The 20,384-nt window shown below is 45.5% G+C and overlaps 1 protein-coding gene across 2 annotated transcripts in view; it reads right to left on the bottom strand.

Moving 5' to 3' along the window:
- The window catches only part of Shld1 (shieldin complex subunit 1), a 63,212-nt gene that overhangs the window by 38,948 nt on the left and 3,880 nt on the right, over positions 1 to 20,384 (bottom strand). For both annotated transcript variants that reach the window (XM_005068667.4, XM_040746348.1), the window contains exon 2: positions 19,658 to 19,830. In XM_005068667.4, coding sequence (XP_005068724.1) covers positions 19,658 to 19,826 — 169 coding nt within the window. In that variant the 5' untranslated portion in view covers positions 19,827 to 19,830. The remainder of the gene's footprint in view (positions 1 to 19,657; positions 19,831 to 20,384) is intronic.

Genomic DNA, 20,384 nt, shown 5'->3' with positions numbered 1-20,384 from the left:
AGTGAAAAGCTGGGCAACTAAACATCCATCCAATATCATTCACCACATTAGATAAACTATGACCAAACGATACGTTGGGCAGCTATGTAGTCATAAAATATGCACTCTACATGCAGCAATGTGACAAAACACACGATGCGATAAATGAAAATAACATGATACAGTGGTGTCTTGGTAACCCTTTCTTCCTGGCAGCACTCGAACCCAGGGCCTCACACACACTAGACAAGTGCTCTGCCACTGCGTCACATCCCAGGCCCATCCTCTTGTGCTTTTAAAGCCTGATGTGCTGTTTCTGTGTATAAACACACTGGCACCTGGATATATCTATTTGCATGGATACACTTATCAGTGCAAGGGGGCTGTTAGTATTCAGACATGTGTGCTGGCCTGCCCTTGGAGTCCTGACAGGATACGCCCTCAGCTGCGGCCACTAAAAGCACTGCTGTGCGTTCATACATTCCCTATAAAAGGTGGGCCTTGCCCACCCCCTGTCTCTTTCCTCTCCTCTCCTGTCCCTCTCTGCCTCTTTCCTCTCTCCTGCCACTCCTGTCCTCAGAGCCCAGTCTCTCCCCTTCCCTTCCCTTGTCCCAATAAAAACTCTCCATGCAAGCTCTGTCATGTGATGGCATCTCTCTCTCTCCCACTGTTTTTTTTTTAATTTTTTTTTTGCCACTGTTTTTTAAAACAACAGGAGTAGCTGGAGAAGGTGTTTATACAGAATACCTGTAGGAAAAGCTTTGTATAAATCCTAGTTATTTTATACATTTCACACAGTACTTACTGTACATATGTAGATCAGCTGCCTTTGAAGTTTGTGCAATCCCCGTGCTTCTAATACTTCTGGGATTATAGGCATTGCCACCATATTTCTCCAGATTTATTTTGGTAAAAAAAATCAGATATAACCTTTCAAAAATTACATTAATGTTTAACATGCATTCAAATAACTTTCTTTTTTTTCCAGTTTAAATTTAGATAAGAAATGAGGTTGCTTCACAAGTCAGTTCCAGGTCCCTCTCCCATTCCCTCCCCTCCTCCCGTGCCCTCCCCCCAACCCCCCTTATCCCCTCATTCCCCCAGGGAGGGTGAGGCCCTCCATGGGGGTGTCCATAGTCTGTCATTTCATATAGGGCAGGGCCTAGACCCTTCCCCAAGAGTTCAGGGTGAGAGTGCACCTCACATTGTTCTATGGGAGTCCAAAGTCCGTGTGTATACTTGGGATGGGTACTGATCTGCTGCCCAAGGCTCAATAGGTTCCCTAGGCCTCCTCACTGACACCCAAATTCAGGGGGTATTGATCAGTCCCATGCTGGATTCCCAGGCTGATGCCTGGGTTACCTCTATTTTTGAAAAGAAAAAAGTACAGTGCTTGCATACAGAAGACCTTAGATTTGATTCCAAGCAATACAACATACACAAACTACAAACAAAACCAGACTAAGTTTATCACAAATGCATATACACCCAAGTAAAGGCCTCTCTCTCAAACCTAGCAGAAGCAATTCTATAATAGAAAAACATACAAACAGCTTATTGTCTGAACCCACTTGTACCTTTTAAGAAGCATACATTCTTTCTTCTCCTTTCTTCCAAGCACAAGTTCTATTTCTTTTGTCCTTTTCCTCTGTCTATTGTTTTTGTGGTGCTGAGGGTCAAAGCCAGGGACCAAATGCAAACGCTAGGCAGCACTGAACCCCTGAGTTGCACCCCCAGCAGCCTTAGAAGCCTGTGGTCTGAGGTTTGAATTACATTCCCCTAAGGGAATTTGAGAGGTACTTTTCCAACCCTGGAATCATGACTTAGCCAATCAGGAGCATTCTACAGAGACAGCATAGGAGGACTCAGGTGCATAGAACCTGGGTGCATATTATTTCCAGAAGTCAGGGATGTGTATTACACTTGCAAATTTAATTTTGTTGGTGGTGGCGGTTTTCAAAGCAGGGTCTCACTATGTAGGTTTGGCTGTCCTGAATAAAATTTAATTAAAATAAGTGACATCACTGTGCCAATTTGAAATCATAACTCAACATAACCAACATGGGCAAGAGTTGTCCACAGCCCAACACAGGAGGGCACACAAAGCAAAGGCCAGGTAAAAGCGATGCCTACTGTCCTGTCACAAGGCCACCAGCAGACTAATTTTCTGACTAATGTGATCATGAATGAAAAAAACAATTCAAGGGAGAAAAAAGTAAAGGAGTAAAGACTAGGCACTTACTATCTTAAAGACACCATTTATCATCTTCGTGGAGAGGGTAGAGACAGAAGGCTGGCAGCCATCACTGCCACCACCCTGCACTTTTCCTAACCCTGAGTTCCCCAGTTCTCCTATATATAAGGAAGAAAGACTGGTGACTTGACATGGGCACACCACCGTCGGGCAAGATGGCTGAAGTCAACTTTCCTGCCACTCTGCAATGATGTAGTAATGCTGTGTCCTTGACCAGAAGCAGGCAGAGTGCCTGGGAGCCAGGATGGGGGTTCATGCCTATAATCGCAGCACTTGGGGGGGGCAGGAGGATTGCAGCAAATTCAAGGCCAACTCTGGCTACAAAGTGAGTGGTAGCCCAGCTGGTACTAGAGAAGTGAGACTTTTTCTCCAAAAGAAAACCCTAAAGCCCCTACAATAACACTGTTACACTACTTCTACCAAAATTCCACTGTTGGGGGCTGGAGAGATGGCTCAGTGGTTAAAAGTACTGGCTGCTCATCCAGAGGTTCAATTCCCAACAGCCATAGAGACCCACAAACAAGTCTAACACCCTCTTCTGGCCTTCCCAGGCTTTGCACCCACACAGTACAATGACATCATGCTGTAAAAACACGCAGACACATAAATAACAACAACAACAATAATTCTATTGTTTGGTTTCTTTGAAGCTAAACTTAATTCCTCATAAATTTGGAGGTGGTTTGTCAAAATCGATGTCTGACTCATAAGGTTAGAATAGACACAGACACATAAATTACAGATAATAGAGATGCTTCTTAACTTCCAGTGACACTATGCCCTAATAAATACACTCACTGTGATTTGGAAGCATCATATCTCACAAATGCACTTACTGCCTCTAACCCACTAGACATGCTGAATCAGAAACACAGTATGCGGTGGATTATGGGTGTGGCCCAGCAGGACTGACTGGGCCCCAACACTCATTGCCACTGGCCAACATCACGGCAGGCTACATACCACTAACACTGGGAAGATCCAAATTCAAAACCTGAAGCACCATTTCTACTGACTGCGTGCCAGTTTCCCAACACTGTAAGGCTGACGAACTTCAAGCAATGGGTTAAGCTGAAGATCTGTGAGGAAAATGATGTGCTTTTCCTCACAGCCACCCCCGGGGAGGGGACACACACAAGGGAGGAGCAAGCACATGTTCATCAGGGAGGAAGGAAGCACAGGCAGGCATCCATACATCACAGACCACTGAAGGCTGCACTGTTTACTGCTCCCACCACTGTGACCAAATACCTAGCACAAGCAACCCAAGGCAGGACAGGTTGATTTTAACTTCCTATTCTAGACAGTACCGCCCATCATGGCAGGGAAGATACTTTTGTTGTGAGATATTTGGTGACACTGTGTAAAGATAGGTCACTGTCATTGGTTTAGTAAAAAGCTAACTGGCCAGTAGCTAGGCAGGAGGTATAGCTGGGAAATCTGGACAGAGTGAGCTCTGGGAAGAAGGAAGGCGTAGTTGCCAGCTGGATGCAGAGGCAACAAGATATTCAGGGGGAGAGGTAAAAGCCACGAGCCTGTTACACTTGGGAGGCAGAAACAGGCAGATCTCTGTGAGTTGGTGGTTAGCCTGGTCTACAGATCAAGTTCCAGGACAGGCTCCAAAGCTACAGAGAAACCCCGTCTCAAAAGACAACAAACAAACAAACAAACAAACAAAAAGCCATGTGGCAACACACAGATGAATAGAAACAGGTTAATTTAAGTTGTAATGGGACAAGACTAACTAGAGGCCGAGCTTTTGTAACTAATAATAATTCTCTGTGTCATTTTTTTGTGAGCTGGCAGCCCAAAGACAAATCCGGCTACACAATTTGGCTGAGGCGGGTCAGGCAGCGGTGGGGCTGGAAGAGGCAGCTTGACATAACATATCAGGAGGCAGAGAGCTCACAGTGAAGGGTGTAGACTGTAAGTCAGCCAGACAAGCCCCCAAAGATTTCAAAATGGTGCCACCAGCTGGGGTGGACCAAGGGTTAGAACTTAGGAACCTGTGGGTGACGTTTCACATAAAAACTGTAACAGGCAATTGTCATGTAAGAGTTTAGTGGTATGAGAGCTGAGTGTCATGTCTCATCCACTCCATCCAACTCCACCACGTAGTGTTATTTTAGAACACACACCCAGGAATGAGGCTTAAAGAGGTTAAGAACTTGCCTCGAACACTGGGTAAAAAAGGATAAAGCCCTTAAAACAGTGGTTCTCAACCTTTCTAATGTGGCCCTTTAATACAGTTCCCATGTTGTGGTGACCCCCAACCATAAAACTATTTTTTGCTACTTCATAACTGTAATTTCACTACTGTTATGAATTGTAATGTAAATGTCTGTGCTTTCTGATGGTCTTAGGTGATCCCTGTGTAAGGGTCATTTGACACCCCCATGGGCTCCAAGCCACAGGTTGAGAGCCACTACCAGAGAGAAATGAAGGTCACCAAGCCCAGGCACCAGTCTGTCATACTAAGCTCACCTTTGTCTGATTACAAATTTGACAGAAAGTTCAAACATTTATATTCCTATTTTGTCTGCCCCAAACAGTCTTCTTTTATCCTTCCAAAGTATTAACAGCCAAACATGGTGATGCAAGCAATCTCAACACCAAGGAGGCTGAGACAGGAGGATGGAGTTTAAAGTTAGTCAGGTCAGTAAGTTCTAGGCTAACCTGGGTGATATAGTGAAACCCCATTTTTTTTTAAATATACACTTTCCCGGCACCAAAGAAGTTGAAGCAGTAAAATCAAGCGTTCAAGGCCAGCTGGGCATGGTGACACAAATCTTGGGAGGCAAAGGCAGATGAAGCTCTGTCAGTTCCAGGTTAGTCTCGTCCACAGAGCAAATTGCAGGATGGCCAGAACTACAAAAGAGAAAAACCCTGTCAACAAGTAGTTCAAGTTCAAGGCTATCCTTGGCTACTTAGTGAATTCAAGGCCAGCCTGAGCTATGTGGGATATGGTGTGGGAAGAGAAAGACAAATGCGCAGTTCCAGAGAGACCTAGTTTCTTCCTTTTCTCTCTTCGTGTGTGAGGTCTGTGAGGGTGTGGTGCTCTTGCAGTGGCTGGAGGATGCTGCTGGGTGTTTCCTGTCACTCTCTTTGTGTGTGTGAGGTTTATGTGTATGTGAGGTTACTGAAGGTGAGCATTTTCTTTCAGGGGCTGGAGGAGTATGGTGGGTGTTTTCTGTCACTCTCTTTGTGTGTGTGAGGTCTGTGAAGGTGAGCATGCCTTGCGGGGACTGGAGGAGTATGGTGGGTGTTTTCTGCACTTTTTGTGTGTGAAGGTTATAAGAGAGAGCGTTCCCTTGCAGTGGCTGGAGGACAATGATGGGTGTTTTCTGCCTCTCTGAATTGTTCCCTGGAGTCAGAACCTGGCGTGTGCTGTTTTGGTCAGAGTGGCAGGCCAGCAGGCCTGGGGGTCCCCCTATCTCTGCCTCCCACAACTCTGGGGTGCGGTGTGGCCATGCTCTGATTTTCACACAGGTGCTGGCTCAAGCTCTGCTCTCCACAGAGCCACATCATCAGCCCGTCCTTTGCTGTTTTTGTGTTTTCAGATGGTCTTGTTGTGCAGCCCAGGCTGGCTTTGAATTCAAAAGGAAATGGAAGCTGTAACTTTAAGAATTCTGACTGGGGCTGGAGAGATGGCTCAGTGGTTAAGAGTGTGCACCACTCTTGAAGAGGACCTAAGTTCGGTTCCCAGCACTCACATCAGGCAGCTCACAACCTCCTGTAACTCCTGCTCCAGGGTGCCCTCTTCTGGACTCCACACAGATACATAATTAGAAAATAAAAATGTCTTTCAAGAGCCTTAGGTGTAGGAGGGCATGGCAGCATGTATCTGCAGTCTCAGGGCTTCAGAGGTGGAGGCAGGAGGATTAGGAGTTCAAAGTCATGCTCAGCTGTTAAATGAGTTTGAACTCAGAACAGGTTAGGAAGACTTTGTGGGGAAGGAGAGGAAGAAAAACAGGCTGGATAGCTCAATGACAGAAGCTTGCTATGTGTTGGGCCTTACATTCAACCCTCAGCATTGGGGGCAAGCATCTTGGTAGAAGGTCCGTAATCCCAGGTATCTGAAATATTGAAACAAGAATAACTCAAGATCAAGGCCTGCTTGGGCAATAGAACAGGTTTGTGCCAGCCTGGGAAACCTAGTAAGGCTTTGTCTTGAAATTAAAATAAGGGGTTGGGGTGGGCAGAGGATAAAGCCCTATGGTCAGGTGCTTGCTCAGTATGCACAGGGACCTGGGTTCAACCCCCAATACTGTAAAGATGAGGGCAAGGATTTTTTAAATGCCACAATCACCCTTTAATATAATCATAATTTAATCTAAGGAGGAAAATGTAAATCCTTTGGTCTTTGCCAAAGAGAAAGCCCAACTCTTACTAGCAAATGCACAGACAACACCATCATATGTAAATGAACATGCTCTTGGATTACATCACAGGTGCAGAGTGAATAAACATGACACTTGGAATTATAAGGCAAGTTAACTTTTCTGGTTTTAGCCTAAGACCCCATCTCAAATTACAAACCTCTAAAAATGTTTAGTTTTGCCTCTAGTAGACAGCTTCTACAAGAATACATGAGAGGATCTGGATGCATAGCTCTCGACTCAAATGTGCCAGGTCCTGAGTTCAAACCCCAGTGTCGGGGGGTGGGCAGTGTTGGGGGGTAGACTTAATCAGAGCAGAGAATGACAAAATGTTTAACTCACTTAAATGCCACCCCACCCCCCACCAGGCTCAGAACTATGTGGACAGCAACCACAAGAGGGCAGTAGAGTCAAACAGTGCCAAGTTCAAGGCAGCAGCTTGGGGGGGGGGAATAACTGTGGCCAATTCTACCCCAAACTGGTGCCCTAAAGCGGCAGCGGCCCTACCCAGTACATACCTTCTTCAACTTTGTACTCACTGAGTGCTTTATTTAAATTCTCTATTCATCACTTCCCGAAACAATCTGTAAAACCCTGGCTTGGTGGTTCACATTTGTAATCCCAGCACACGGGAGGAGGAGGCAGGGGTCATGAGTTTGAAGCCAGCTTGAGTTACACAGCAAGACCATGTCTCACAAAATAAAATGTTAGAAAAAGGTCAGAAAGAGAGTTCATGGAAAACCACTATATAACAAGCTGGGAGAAATGGATGCACTTGTCTTCAGTATTTCCTTATAGCTGCTACTCCATTGCATCATTTTATAAGCAGGAAAAGACCCAAAGTGCTAGAATGTGATGGAAATGGTTATCTCGGGGAAAACAGATGAGACGGCTCAGCAGTGAAAGTGCTTGTCATGAGAAACAAAGATTCATTCAGAAAGAGATGATTAGAGAATGTACGCTAAGCACAGTGAGTACAAAATGAACAAGCTATAGTGAAATGAGTCTGATTCTTGGATCCCACATAGGAAGGTGAGAACTTTTCAGTTTTAGTTATTTATTTTTCAGACTGAGTCTAACGATTTACACCAGGCTGGGCTTGAAATCAGAGATCCATCTGCCTCTAACTCCCATGTGCTCACACGTGACTACTCCAAGGGTTTTTAGCAGACCTATGAAAGCCCCAAAAGCTGGAAAGCACAGTTGTGTGGGCGGGAGTTGGGAAAGCAGGTAAGAGTCTGTCCTTAGGACAGCAGGCAAGTCAAGAGTTTGTTCATTCATGGCAACCTGACTGCCTATGATGGACAGAGGGGGCTGATGGAGGAAGAGATGCTATACCCAGACCTTGAAGGAGGAGTGTTCATGTATTTGTGTGGCTGCCTCTGTGCGTGCATGGTGTGTCTGCATGTGTGTGTGTGTGTGTGTGTGTGTGTGTGTGTCTGCCTGCATATGTATGTGTGTCTGTATTTGTAAGTGGTGTGTCTATGTGTTTCTGTCTGTGTGTATGTAGTGTGTCTGTGTGGTATGTGTGTATGCCTGTGTGTATGTAAGTGGTATGTCTGTGTATTTGTGTTTGTCTGTCTGTGTGTGTTTGTGTGGTGCCTGTGTTTCTGTGCCTCTGTATGGTGTGTGTGTGTGTGTGTGTGTGAGAGAGAGAGAGAGAGAGAGAGAGAGAGAGAGAGAGAGAGAGAGAGAATATGTGTCTGCCTGTATGTCTGTTAGTGGTGTGTTTTGTATGTGCATACGTGCATGCACATGTTTGAGTGTGTTTGAATGTGTTTGTGTGTGTGTGTGTGTGTGTGTGTGTGTGTGTTGAGAAGCCATCCATTTCTGAGTTTTTTGAGATGGGTCTCTTACTAGTCTAGAACTCATCAAGTAGGGTGGGATAGCAGGCCAGTAAGCCCTAGAGATCTGTTTATTTCCTACCTCTCAAGCGCTGGAACTACAAGTGTGTGACACCATGTCTAGCTTTTCTTTTTCAATGTGTGAGAACTGACTTTTGCAAGTTTTCTTCTGGCTGCCATATGCCACTGTGTAAGTGTCCCCATGCTCAGACACACACCATATACACACTAAACAATAAATAAATAAGTAAATAAATAAATACATTCTTAAACATCTTTAAAAGCAAGCTGGGTAGTGGTGGTGCATGCCTTTAATCCCAGCATCCCAGAGGAAAAGGCAGGAGGATCTCTGAGTTCAAGTGTCGGGAGCCTGGCAGCCTAGTCTCGGATCATCACATGACTACCTGTCCAGTGGGTTTCATCAGGGCAAAGCACCCATGGAAAGGGATTCTCACTTGACAAGAACCAGTACTGTGTAATTTGCAAAATTCATGCAGCTTGGCAGACTCTTTTCTCTCTCATTATATTGTTGATTCTTTGTGTAGTTTTTAGTTTTGTCAGTCATATATGCAACAGCTGTAATTTTCCCCTGGAAATTCTGCTCTTTCTCAAATATTTTCCCCTAAGATTCATGGTGGGGGAACTAACGCTTCTCAAATCTCTTTTCTGGAATTACTAACTACAACTCCTAATCCTGGAAACTTCTGACTCAATGGAGACAGTTAGGTACATACGAGAGAACAACACTTGGAACATTAACCACGTCTTATAGTTCTGGAAAGGAGAGTAGGGCATACACAGAATAGGGAAGAGGCCTCAGGAATAGACATAGTGCCAAGTGTTGAGAGAAAGCTCCCTGGACACCAAGCACATAGAATCAATGATAATCTAGTATTATCCAATGGGGGGGGAATGCAATATAAAGTGTAGGGTGGAGATCCATCTTTACCATATACAGGAGCTTATGTTGGTGTTAGAAGTATGGTGTAGCAAGACTGGGGGAAAGTGCCTCATCAAAGTCTGCTTTTTACAGAGAGATTGAGACGTGGACCCTCTTGTAGAAAATGGAACTATATAAAAGCATATCTTACAGACATGGAGGAATTGTCTGGGTTTGAATATTGCTGTCCTTGAAGCATTGTGCCCATGTCTGTTACTGTTTAACTTTGTAACTGCAAGTAGCTGCCATCTGACATGAGAGCTGCAAGAGCAGGATGTGTCTGGTTCTGTATTTAGTTAAGTCTGCAAACATGCTGAACTCTATGTCTAGAATAAGGTTGTGCAGGAGATGGGAACAATGGGGACTTTTATAATGATTATGACGTGTTGCTTAAAATATGCTTTCTTTTCTATAGTTTGGTAATCTTTATTCAAAAGGCAAAGTTACTGTGCTGGCTAGTTTTATGCCAACTTGATGCAAGCTAAAGTTATCTGAAGGGAAACAACCTCAATTAAGAAAATGCTTCCATAAAATGGAGCTTATGCCATCATCTTGATTAGCTATTGATAGGGGAATGCCCAGCCCATTGTGGGTGATGCCAAAAGTATGATGTAAAGTCAAAATATGATTAAAAGTCAAAAATAGGAGCCAATAATAAAGCTGTCCATGTAAGCCTGATTGGGGGGGGAGCTGTTTAAGTATAAATAAAGACGGCTCAAGCTACTTGGGGTCACATGAGCACAGTCCACGGTGGTCAGAACCTAACCCCAAGCCAAGACTAGACCCCAGCATTCAAGGCCAACCTGGTCTACATAGTGAGTTCCGGGACAGCCAATGCTGCATAGGTGAGACCTTTTCTCAAAAAACAAAACAACAAAAAACTTTAAAAGCAATCTTTAGAGGTATTCTCAGGCCTATAATTTTATGCACTCTTATTAGGAAATGCTTGCTGAATTAAGAAATGATTGCCTGGGGTGGAAAGAGGGCTCAGTGGGAGAGGTCCTTGGAGAGGACCCACTCTCAGCATCTCACAACCACCCATTACCTGAGATCTGGGGCATCTGATGTCTCTGGCCTCCGCAGGCATACACTCACATATCCATAACCACAATCAGACAAGCACACACTTTTAAAATAATAAAAATAAACCTCAAAAAACAAGGAAGTAATGAATGAAATAATCCCCTCAGGGCATGGTGGCATAAGCCTATAATACCAGCACTTGGGAGGCTGAGGACAAAGGATTTTGAACTTAAGAACAATGTAAACAACACAGTGAGATGATGTCTCAAAGAAACAGGCCAGCAGGACATGAGTCTTTAATACCAGCAGTTAAGAGGTAAATCTCTGCATGTTCGAGGCCAGATCTGTCTATGGAGTGAGTTCCCAGATAGCCAGAGTTACACAGTGAGACCTTGTCTCAAAGTAAATAAAATAAATAACTCTAGCCTAGGAACATGTGAGGACCAGATTCTACTCTGTAGTATGAGACATCCTTAAAACTGTTCCATTTCCTACTGTGCTCTTTCTGTTTATGTATTAATTACATTTATTTATGGAGTTGCTCCTCTCCATCCACTGTGAGGATTCCTGGAATTCAATTCAAGTCATTACACCTAACTGCAAGCACCTTTACCTGTGGAGGACATCTCACTATATAGCCCAAACTGGCCTTTGTTGTGGAATATTACTTTAACAACATAAAAGTGTGTTACATTTGTTCGTGCTGCATGTGTTTAACTATGTAAAGATGTGTTGCTGTTTCACCTTGCCTGCCTAAGGCATCTGTTTGGTCTAATAAAAAGCTGACTAGCCATTAGCTAGGCAGAAGCAGGATAGGCAGGGCTGGTGGGCAAAGATAATAAGTAGGAAGAGGACTCTAGACTGGAGAGGAGAGCAGAGATTGAGGGAGAAAAAGAAGGAGACACCCAAGGCTGGTCAGCCAGGCAGCTGCCAGACAGACAAGGAGGAAGCAGAGAAAGCAGAAATGAAAGAAAGGCAAAAAGCCCCGAGGCAAAAGGTAGATGACAAAAAACCAGGTTAAATTAAGTTATAAGAGCTGGCAAGAAATGAGTCTAAGCTAAGGCACTGAGCATTCATAACTAGTAATAAGTCTCCAAGTCATGATTTGGGAGCTGGTTGATGGCCCCAAATTAAGCCTGTTACAGGTCTTGAACTCACTATATAGTTCAGCCTAGCCTGAAAACCATCATCATCCTGCCTCAGCTTCCCAAGGGCTGGGGTTACACGAGTATGCCACCATTCCAACCTCAAATATTCTTTTTAAAGGAAAAAAAAGCGAATGGGGGTGCACAGAGAGAAGTTTGAACTAGTCACCTTCTAAATACGGTTTAAGTAAAACTGCAGAGCCTGTGGAAAAGTACACACTTTTAAGTAGTGGACTTTGTCATCCACCCTCATAGGTAGGATCAAACATAACTTGACTGTGTCATAAAATCACAAATTGATGAGCAAGGCACTATAACCAAAACACTGTATCCTTAAAACCTTTTTAAAATTCTCGTTTGTCAACATACACCTGTGCACCAAGAGCAGCAGTGCCCACAGAAACAGAAGAGGATGTGGGATCTAGAACTGGAGTTAAAGACACCCTGTGGGTGCTGGGAATCAAACCCAAGTCCTCAGAGTGGCCAGCACTCTTCACTACTGAGTCATCTCTCCAGCCCTTCTTTTTTCTTAAGTTTCATTTATTCAGTTCAGCAGCCTTAACTAGAGCCGCCTGAGAATCTACTCAAGGGTCAAAGCCTAAGTAGGCAGACAGCAGCTGCAGACATCGTATGGCAACTGCCAGTCAAGCATAGGGAACCCAGAGTGAATACAAAAGATTTGCCCTTAAAAGCTCCAGGAAACTGGACTCTGAAGCATGTCATCAGCTGTGTTCAAAAGCTCCAGGAAGGACACAGCTCAATGGTGATATTTGCCTAAAATACAAAGGTCTGGGCTGGAACCCAGGCACTAAAGAGCAACCTCAAAGAACAAAGAGCTATAACAGTCCTGGATGTAGGTAAGAAAATGTCTTCTTGGTAAAATAAGGGTTTCACTCATTCCAGCCAATAGCTAGAATCCAAATTTCTGGCTGTTTCTTTTCTGGTTTTGACCTCAGACAGTGTTCCTGCCTAATGTGACACTGAACTGGGAAGGCAACGTCTTCTCCAAAGCTGGTCCTCAGGTGGCTGAGCTGTGCTTCTTCCACAGAGCAAGGCTAGGAAGGATAGTAAGCAGTGTGTGTGTGTGTGTGTGTGTCTGTATGTCTGTGTGTGTGCATATGTGTGTGTATGTCTGTGTGTGTGCATGTCTGTGTGTGTGTCTATGTGTGTGCATGTCTGTGTGTGAATGTCTGTGTGTGTGTCTGTGTATGTCTGTGTGTGTGTGTGTCTGTGTGTCTCAAGGCAGGAGGCATGGTTGGCAATTGGAGGGCAGTTAGCAGAAGGAACTGGGAAGGGGGAAGCTGGGAAGTGCTTAAGGATTAGCACTGTTCAGCCCTTCCCCAGGGCTCATGTTTGCATTTCTTTTAAATCCTGCCTTTGAGGTCTAGCCTGAGCCGGATTTGAATCTAGGCTTTCCAGCACTGTTTAAACAAAATCTCAATACCAGCCTCTCCAACGCTGTTTCCTCAGGGTCTTACTGTGTAGACCAGTTTGACCTTGAACTCACAGAGATCTGCCTGCCTCTGCAGGGATTAAAGACATACACCACCACACCTGGCTTTACACGTATTTTAGAAGACGAAGGAATTGACAGTTAAAGTCATCTGCAAGAGGGTCAACCAGGAAATAGTTTCCAGAGTGACTTCAGGTGGTTTTGCATCCTGAGATTCAGCGTCTCTATGTGGGAATCAGATTAGGTGGACTGGGTGGTTTCTCTTCAGATGAGGGCTTGTCTGAAGAGCCACAGTATACATAAACTAACAGAAGCATGCAGATGGGAGGCTAGGGTACCATCCCTCCCAAGCCTCAGCCTGTAGTTCCTAAAGGTATGAGCACAGCACCCTTGAAAAGCACCAGCCCTGCAACTCCAGCACTCAGGAGGTCTAGGCAGGAAGATCTGAGTTTGAGACCAGTCTGGTCCGCATAGTGAGACTATAGCTCATAAAAGTAGAAATAAGAGAAGGAGGGAGGGAGGGAGAGAGGGTAGCAGTCTAGGAGCTCCACAATTCTGCAATCCCACTGCTCTCAATCACACAACTCCCAGGCAGAAACCATAGCTGACTTCTACCAGTAGAGGGCAGAGTTCAGAATCCTGTTACCGAACTGAACCTTCCTTCCAGTTGGCTAAATAGGCAAGGAGAGGGAGGGAAGAAGGGTGGCGGCCATGAGTGAGCCAACACTGGAATGTACTGCCATGCAAAAAAGCAAAACAAAAAACAAAAACAAACCCAAAATTTCTCAAATAAAAGTCACCAGGGCATGTGATGAAAAACTCATTTTGTTTCCAGTTATGTCTCAGAGAATCCATTTATAATCACTGCCTTATTCTTTCCTTTCCTTCTATATCCTGAAGGGGAGGGAAAAGGGAGACGTGCCACCAGCCAGTAAGTTAGATATTGCTTATGTCTTCATCAAAATAATGTTTTGACATCATTTGCAGGTCTAATGTCTACCATACAGCCTGACTCTTTTTTTTTTTTTTTTTTTTTTTTTTGGTTTTTTTGGAGGCTGTCCTGGAACCCGCTCTGTAGACCAGGCTGGCCTCAAACTCACAGAGATCCACCTGCCTCTGCCTCCCGAGTGCTGGGATTAAAGGTGTGTGCCGCCAACGACCGGCTCAGTCTGACTCTTAAAAGAGAAAGTGACACAGGATTGTGTGTGTGTGTTCACAGCATATGTGTGTGGGGAGGGGGGTGTCCAGTTCTTTCATATAAGAGCAAGTGCACACAGTGAGGGTGTCAGATCCCTTGGACCTGTGGTGACTGTGGATAAGAGCAGTCTGACACAGGCGCTGGGAATAGAATTTGGCTATGTGCTTTTGACTCCTGATTCCTCTCTCCAGCTCCTCCCACTTTATCTTGGGTGTCTGCCTGGGGCTCACCACTGTGGCTACTCTGGCTGACAAGTGAGGCCCCAGGATCTGCCTGTCTTGGTCCCCCTCAGCCACCACACCCGGTTTTCACATGGGTGCTGTGCACCTGAGAACCCAGGCCTTCAAGCTTGCTCAGCAAGTACTTTCCCACTGAACCGTCTCCCCAGCCCCAAGTCTAGCAGTTTACAATTATTATGTAACTTCTATGACATACTGGCTGTAAGGGCTTTTGATTGTTTCATTGTGGGAACAAGAGTTTTATAGAATTACAAAGAGATACCATGTAAATTATAAACAGGATAAAGCACATTTACCTATTCTTAAACATTAAATTATCTGGCTACCTTTGAAGTCTGGGGTGTTGACAGACTCCCCCAAGGGACATTAAAGCACTGCTAGTTTACAGCTGCCTGCCAGCAAGGGTCTTTAATCATCAAAGACATATTGTGCTTAACACTAGAGCCTGCTGTGTGCAGTCCAGTCCCCAGCACTGTTCTCAGACAAAAGTTCTAGTCTGAGGAAAAGCGCCAAGATTTCCTCCACCCATCTTGCCACGTCTAAACAACTGCAGAAAAGCCCTCTGTTCTGTGTTACAATGCTGGTATCTGCAGGCCAAAGGTTCCGTGGGCCCTGGGAAGATATGCTACAGGACCTACCTGGTTATCAAGCCACAACAGAACACAGAGGACTGTGCCCTAAGAAACCTTGTGACCTTGCCTTTGAGATATTTAATGAAGACAATTCATCACTTAATATGGCTCTTTGCTTCTGTATATTTCTGTTTTCCTCAGCCAGGACGGCGAGTTTGAGTCCAGGCAAGGAGTTTGAGTCCATTGCCTCATCTCAAGTCAGGTGATGAGTGAATTGGAGTTGATCAAGGAGGGGCCCATCTGAAGAGGGAATCAGGCAGCTAAGGCTCTGAGGCTTGGATCAGCCTAAAGACAGGAGTCCAGGATCCTGTGATGAGTAGTCCCAGAGGTCTGTGTTCAGTGGCTGTGGGCCTGTAGAGCCTTGCACTGCTGATGTATCGGTTGTTTTGAACAAATAACACAGCTACCAGATTACAGGAGAGCTTGGGGCTGCTGCCTGAGAAGAGGAAGGACAATCTCAAAAGGATTCACACACTAGGGTGGAAATGTGTCCCGGGAAGACCTTGGCAGCAGCAAGTCTTCTGCCTTATCTACCAGGACAGACATGGGGAGGAGTTTCATGACCTTATGCCTGTGTGAGGCAATGGTTGTTTATTTCAACAGCACATCCTGAGACGCGGCTAACTGGTAACCTCAGGACAGACACAGGACTATTAAGGCAGATTATAGCCCAGCCTATCCTGCCTTTGTAGACCAGAATGGAACAAAAGAAACTTTTGAGGTTTTTCTGGCTTATTCCTGGGATTCTTATAGCCCGTTAGTTTCTTGGAAAGTGCACTACAGACTCATGCCTCTTGCCTCTAACAGCCTCCTCCAGGGCAAGAACAGTGGTGTGCGATTAGACACATCCAGTGAGGGCAAGAAGGCTCCATCAGTTTGGCTCCTAGACATGACTATGGGCATCTGTGCCAGAGTAGGCTTCATCCCATGGGTAGATGGGGTGGTGGCCATGTGCCCAAGGGAGAGGAACAACCAGGAGATGAAGAAGTAGAAAGGCCAGGATGTTGGCTCTGTGGGTCCCCATATCAGGTGGGTTTGGAGAGGCAACAACTTGGGTCCACCCTCCACTGTGTGCGGGCTTGGGACACCTGAAGCTCTAGGGAAATTTAAGATCTGATTCATGTAAATGCCATAGAAGATGAATTTATGCTCTTCCACCAGAATGAGGACCCCAGTGCGCCACTAGTAATCTATAAGCTCAGGATTTAGCAGCAGACCCATTAGATAGAAGAGCCGTGGTCCAGGATCAGGGATGTCTATCTGGTCTTACTTTATTTGTGGACCATCACAACCTCCATCACCCAGCAGCTTTGCTTCTCATTGATGTTTAGCAGAATCTGGTGGGAACAGAGAAAGGGTGGACAGAAGCTAGAACTACAACTCCAGGGGAAACACAGCTTCCAGCCTCTGAAATCACTGAAAATACCTCAGTGTTTCAGTATGGCCAATGGAGAGTTCTTATGAAATGAATTCATGTCAAAGGAGAGTACAGATTTTCTGGGACTACAAACAAAGCAGTGTTTTGCACATAGATGGCTTTGATGGTAGGTTTCAGAGAACTCTATAGAAGGAGGCTTTGTCTAAAATTAAAAGTTATTAGCTTTACTTTTCAAATACCTGTTCAAAGATGCACAGTGCCAATCATCTATCTAGGTCTGAAAGCAGAAGCTTCACCATCAACCGGGGTCATGACCGATCAGCGGGTTGTGAAACATGAAGCGGCAGAGGAGCCAGTCCCATTGCAAGATGTTCCTGTGACATTCCCTGCTAGCCTGTGCTATGACTGAGACCCTGTCTCAAATGAACAAGCAAACAAAACAGAGCAGAAACCCTGAAGCCAGTCTTCTGTGGTCTACCACTCGTGCAGTGGTTAGAACTGTGACCCCACCTTAGGTAAGTCCCCTGCGCTCTGCCTATCTCATATCCGGGCTTCAGGGAATGCCCACTGGCTTGCCTGTTGCAGGTCTACACCACTGCCAGGAGGATGCCCCGCTCCATTACTGATACTCTTTTGCCAACTCATGCCTGGATTCCAACTAGAGATGCTGACAAAGGGTGAATTTGATGGAATTGGTTCTGGTTGGGGCTTTGAACATGGCAGGCAAGTGCTGTACCACTGAGCCCTCAGCTCATGACCAGACTCATAGTCAGCTCCCGGATCCTATCTAATTTAATAGCTAGAAAGCCAGCTACTAAGTTCACTGTCAAAAACCTCCATCCCAAGCCCCCACCACACCCTGCCAGCTCTTCATGCTGACTCTACTTGGAGCCAAGCACGAGCCACCTGAACAGAGTCAAGCATTCCTGAGTAGGTACTGGTGTCATAGGCCACTGCAGAGCTACCCCAATGACTGTCCAGTTGGAATAATCCTCAGAAGAGGAATTTCTCAACCATACAGAACACACAAACCAACATCTGGTTGGCTTAGGAACTGGAGGTGTTAAGAATCTGGGCTAGAAGCTGGGCATTAGTGGCGCACGCCTTTAATCCCAGCACTCAGGAGGCTGAGGCAGGCGGATCTCTGTGACTTCAAGGTCAGCCTGGTCTACAAAGTGAGTTCCAGGACAGCCTCCAAAACAATACAGAGAAACCCTGTCTCGAAAAACCAAAAAAAAAACAAAAAACCAGGCATTGGTGACACACACCTTTAATCCCAGCACTCGGGAGGCAGAGGCAGGCAGATCTCTGTGAATTGGAGACCAACCTGGTCTACAAGAACAAGTTCCAGACAACCTCCAAGGCCACAGAGAAACCTGTTGTACCCAAGTTACAAAGTCCCCAGAGACCACCAAGAAGACCCACCAAACTGCAAAAGCAAGGTTTAATGATTGTTCATCCAACCATGACAAGGACTAGCAAGCTGACGCAGCAGCCTCCAGAGGGAGTGAAGTTCCCTATCTACTGTGAGGTTTTAAAGGCAAAAGTTGCAGGGTTACATCAGTAGGTACGGGTTGGTTTCTGATTGGTTGACATTTGGGTACAATTAGGAACACTTTTCAAAGTCATATTTTGGCATGAAATACCTGTGTACCAATTATTTGCATTGGCTAGTGCTGACAGGGAACATTCTGTGGGTTCTATGGCATTGTCTTGTTACTTGCAGCTGGCCTGTTGTACATAGATACCAATAGTTTTCAGAACTATATCCTGGAGACTACAGAGGAGGTTTTGGTCCCTCCCCCTTCCCCCTGGAGTTTCTTTTGTGGCCAAACAGTTCCCAGGAACCAAGTATCTAGGAGGCTGGGGGAAGGGAGTCTGGAGTTTCTTTGTGTTCAATTTGGCCCTAGACTCCAGGAGGCCAGATGATCTGGAGTTTCCTTGTGTCAGAGGCCTACGTGTCTTTTCTGTAGCCTGTCATGGCTGCTAAAGCAGGGGCTGAGTGAGGGTCTGGTCCCTCTATTTCTAAATTATTAGAAGTGAAGCCTTTGAGTTTAGATTACCCCTTTCAAAACCCTGTCTCTAAAAATAAAACAAACAAACAGCAACAACAACAACAACAAAAAACAGGCTTTTGCATGGGAAGTACAGGAGGCTGGACATGGTAGCATGTGCCTATGATGCCAGCACTCAGAGGCAGAGTGAGAAGGACCAGAAGTTCAAGCCTAGCCTCCTTCCCACAGCAAGCTCGAGCCTAGCCTTCACTACACAAGACTCCATGGAGCCAGGGGAGATGGTACACACCTTTAATCCCAATATTTAGAAGGCAGAGACAGGCGGGTCTCTGTGACTTCAAGGTTAATCTAAGTCAGGCTGGTCTACCTAGCAAGTTCAGGCCAGCAACTGGCTTATTTAAACTTTGAATCCAGGTTTGTGGACTCTAGATTGTAATAATTAATGAGCAAGAGATGGGCTTTTCCAGCTCCATAATTACCATTAGCCTTAAAAATATCAACTTCTGCAATATAATCAGGAAAACTTAGAGAAAGATTCGCATTTAAACCCAGAGACCAGGGGCTGATATAATGGCTCAGGAGGTAAAGCTGTCTGTTTCAACTCTGATGACCTGAGTTCAATTCCTGGGACCCACATAGTGGAGTAGAGAACTGATTCCTGACGGTTGTCCTCATGTGCACACATGCGCCACTGCAAGCATACAGTAGCCCTCACTGCTGTTCTCTGTCATCCTCATTCTCTCAGCACAGAGTTCACACTGCAGCTTTCTGCAGTCTTTAAAAGAACAAAGCACAATTCCACCCTCCTTGTCAAACCGAGTGTTCCTCTTGCCTGCCTACGAGCGCATGGGAACAGAGATCAGAAAGGGGCCCAGGAAGGGACCCTTGATGGTCCTCATTGTCTAGATACAGTTTGAATCACACCAGACTCTGAGCTCCCTTAGGGAAGGGCCTGGGCATTCACCTCCGCATCCCCAGTTTCTAAACACCACCCTGTTATTCTGGGAGGCTTCTCTGGGGGGCTTCTTTGATGTCCTTCTCCACAGCATTGCTGGGTAAGGTGTTTTTCTAAGTAAGGCAAAAACTTACTCCTAGGTGGAGAAGCAGAACTAGTGTATGCCTGTGTCTCTGCCGTTTGTTGTGTTCTGTTATGTTAGTTTGATTCAACTGCTTATTACCTGTATCAGCCGTGGAAGAACAAGGGAAAGGATGGGATTCCAGAGAACTCAGAGACCTGCTGCTGGCTCCCTGGGATGCTTCATGACCTCTGATGTCACGTGCTGTCGGTAGGTCCAAGGTACAGCTCTCCACTGACTCGCCGCTGGGTGTGTCTGCCTGGGACTCCATAGGCCTGCGAGGGAAAGCAAAACAGTTCCACACTGAAGGCTCTGCGCAGCAGGAGCTGCCCTAGATTACAGCCTGAGGAGTCCAGAAAACCAGCCACTCTCTTCCCCTAAGGCAAGGTATTTCTTCTCTTCTCCTTTGGCCTAGTGTTTGGGCACCAACTTCCCTTAACTGTGAGACAAGATACACTTTCACTGAGGAAAATCAATCCTAATGTCAGCCAGGAGCTGTAATGCCAAAGCTCAGGAGGCTGACATAGGAGGGCAGCCTGGGCTAAACAGAAAGACTGTCTCAAACCAAACAAACAGTAGCAACAACAGTAACATATACTACAAATATATGTTGTAAGTTACATGTTTCAGAGCTGAATGTTAGGACGTGGGATGTCTGATCACCAGAGAACTGCTGAGGTACTGTGTAGAACAAGAACTTGACAGCAACAGGAATATCAAGGGCTTTAGTTTTTAGGTTTTGGGGGGCTTCTGGGGTTTTAGTTGTTGTTTCTTTTCTTTCTTTCTTAGACAAAATCTCACACTATAGCCCAGCCTGCCCTGGCAGTCA

Source organism: Mesocricetus auratus, unplaced genomic scaffold (assembly GCF_017639785.1).
Source record: "Mesocricetus auratus isolate SY011 unplaced genomic scaffold, BCM_Maur_2.0 Super-Scaffold_100004, whole genome shotgun sequence".
Classification (NCBI taxonomy): domain Eukaryota; kingdom Metazoa; phylum Chordata; class Mammalia; order Rodentia; family Cricetidae; genus Mesocricetus; species Mesocricetus auratus.
Note: the sequence above shows the minus strand (reverse complement) of the source record. Positions and strands in the feature narration are given on the sequence as shown.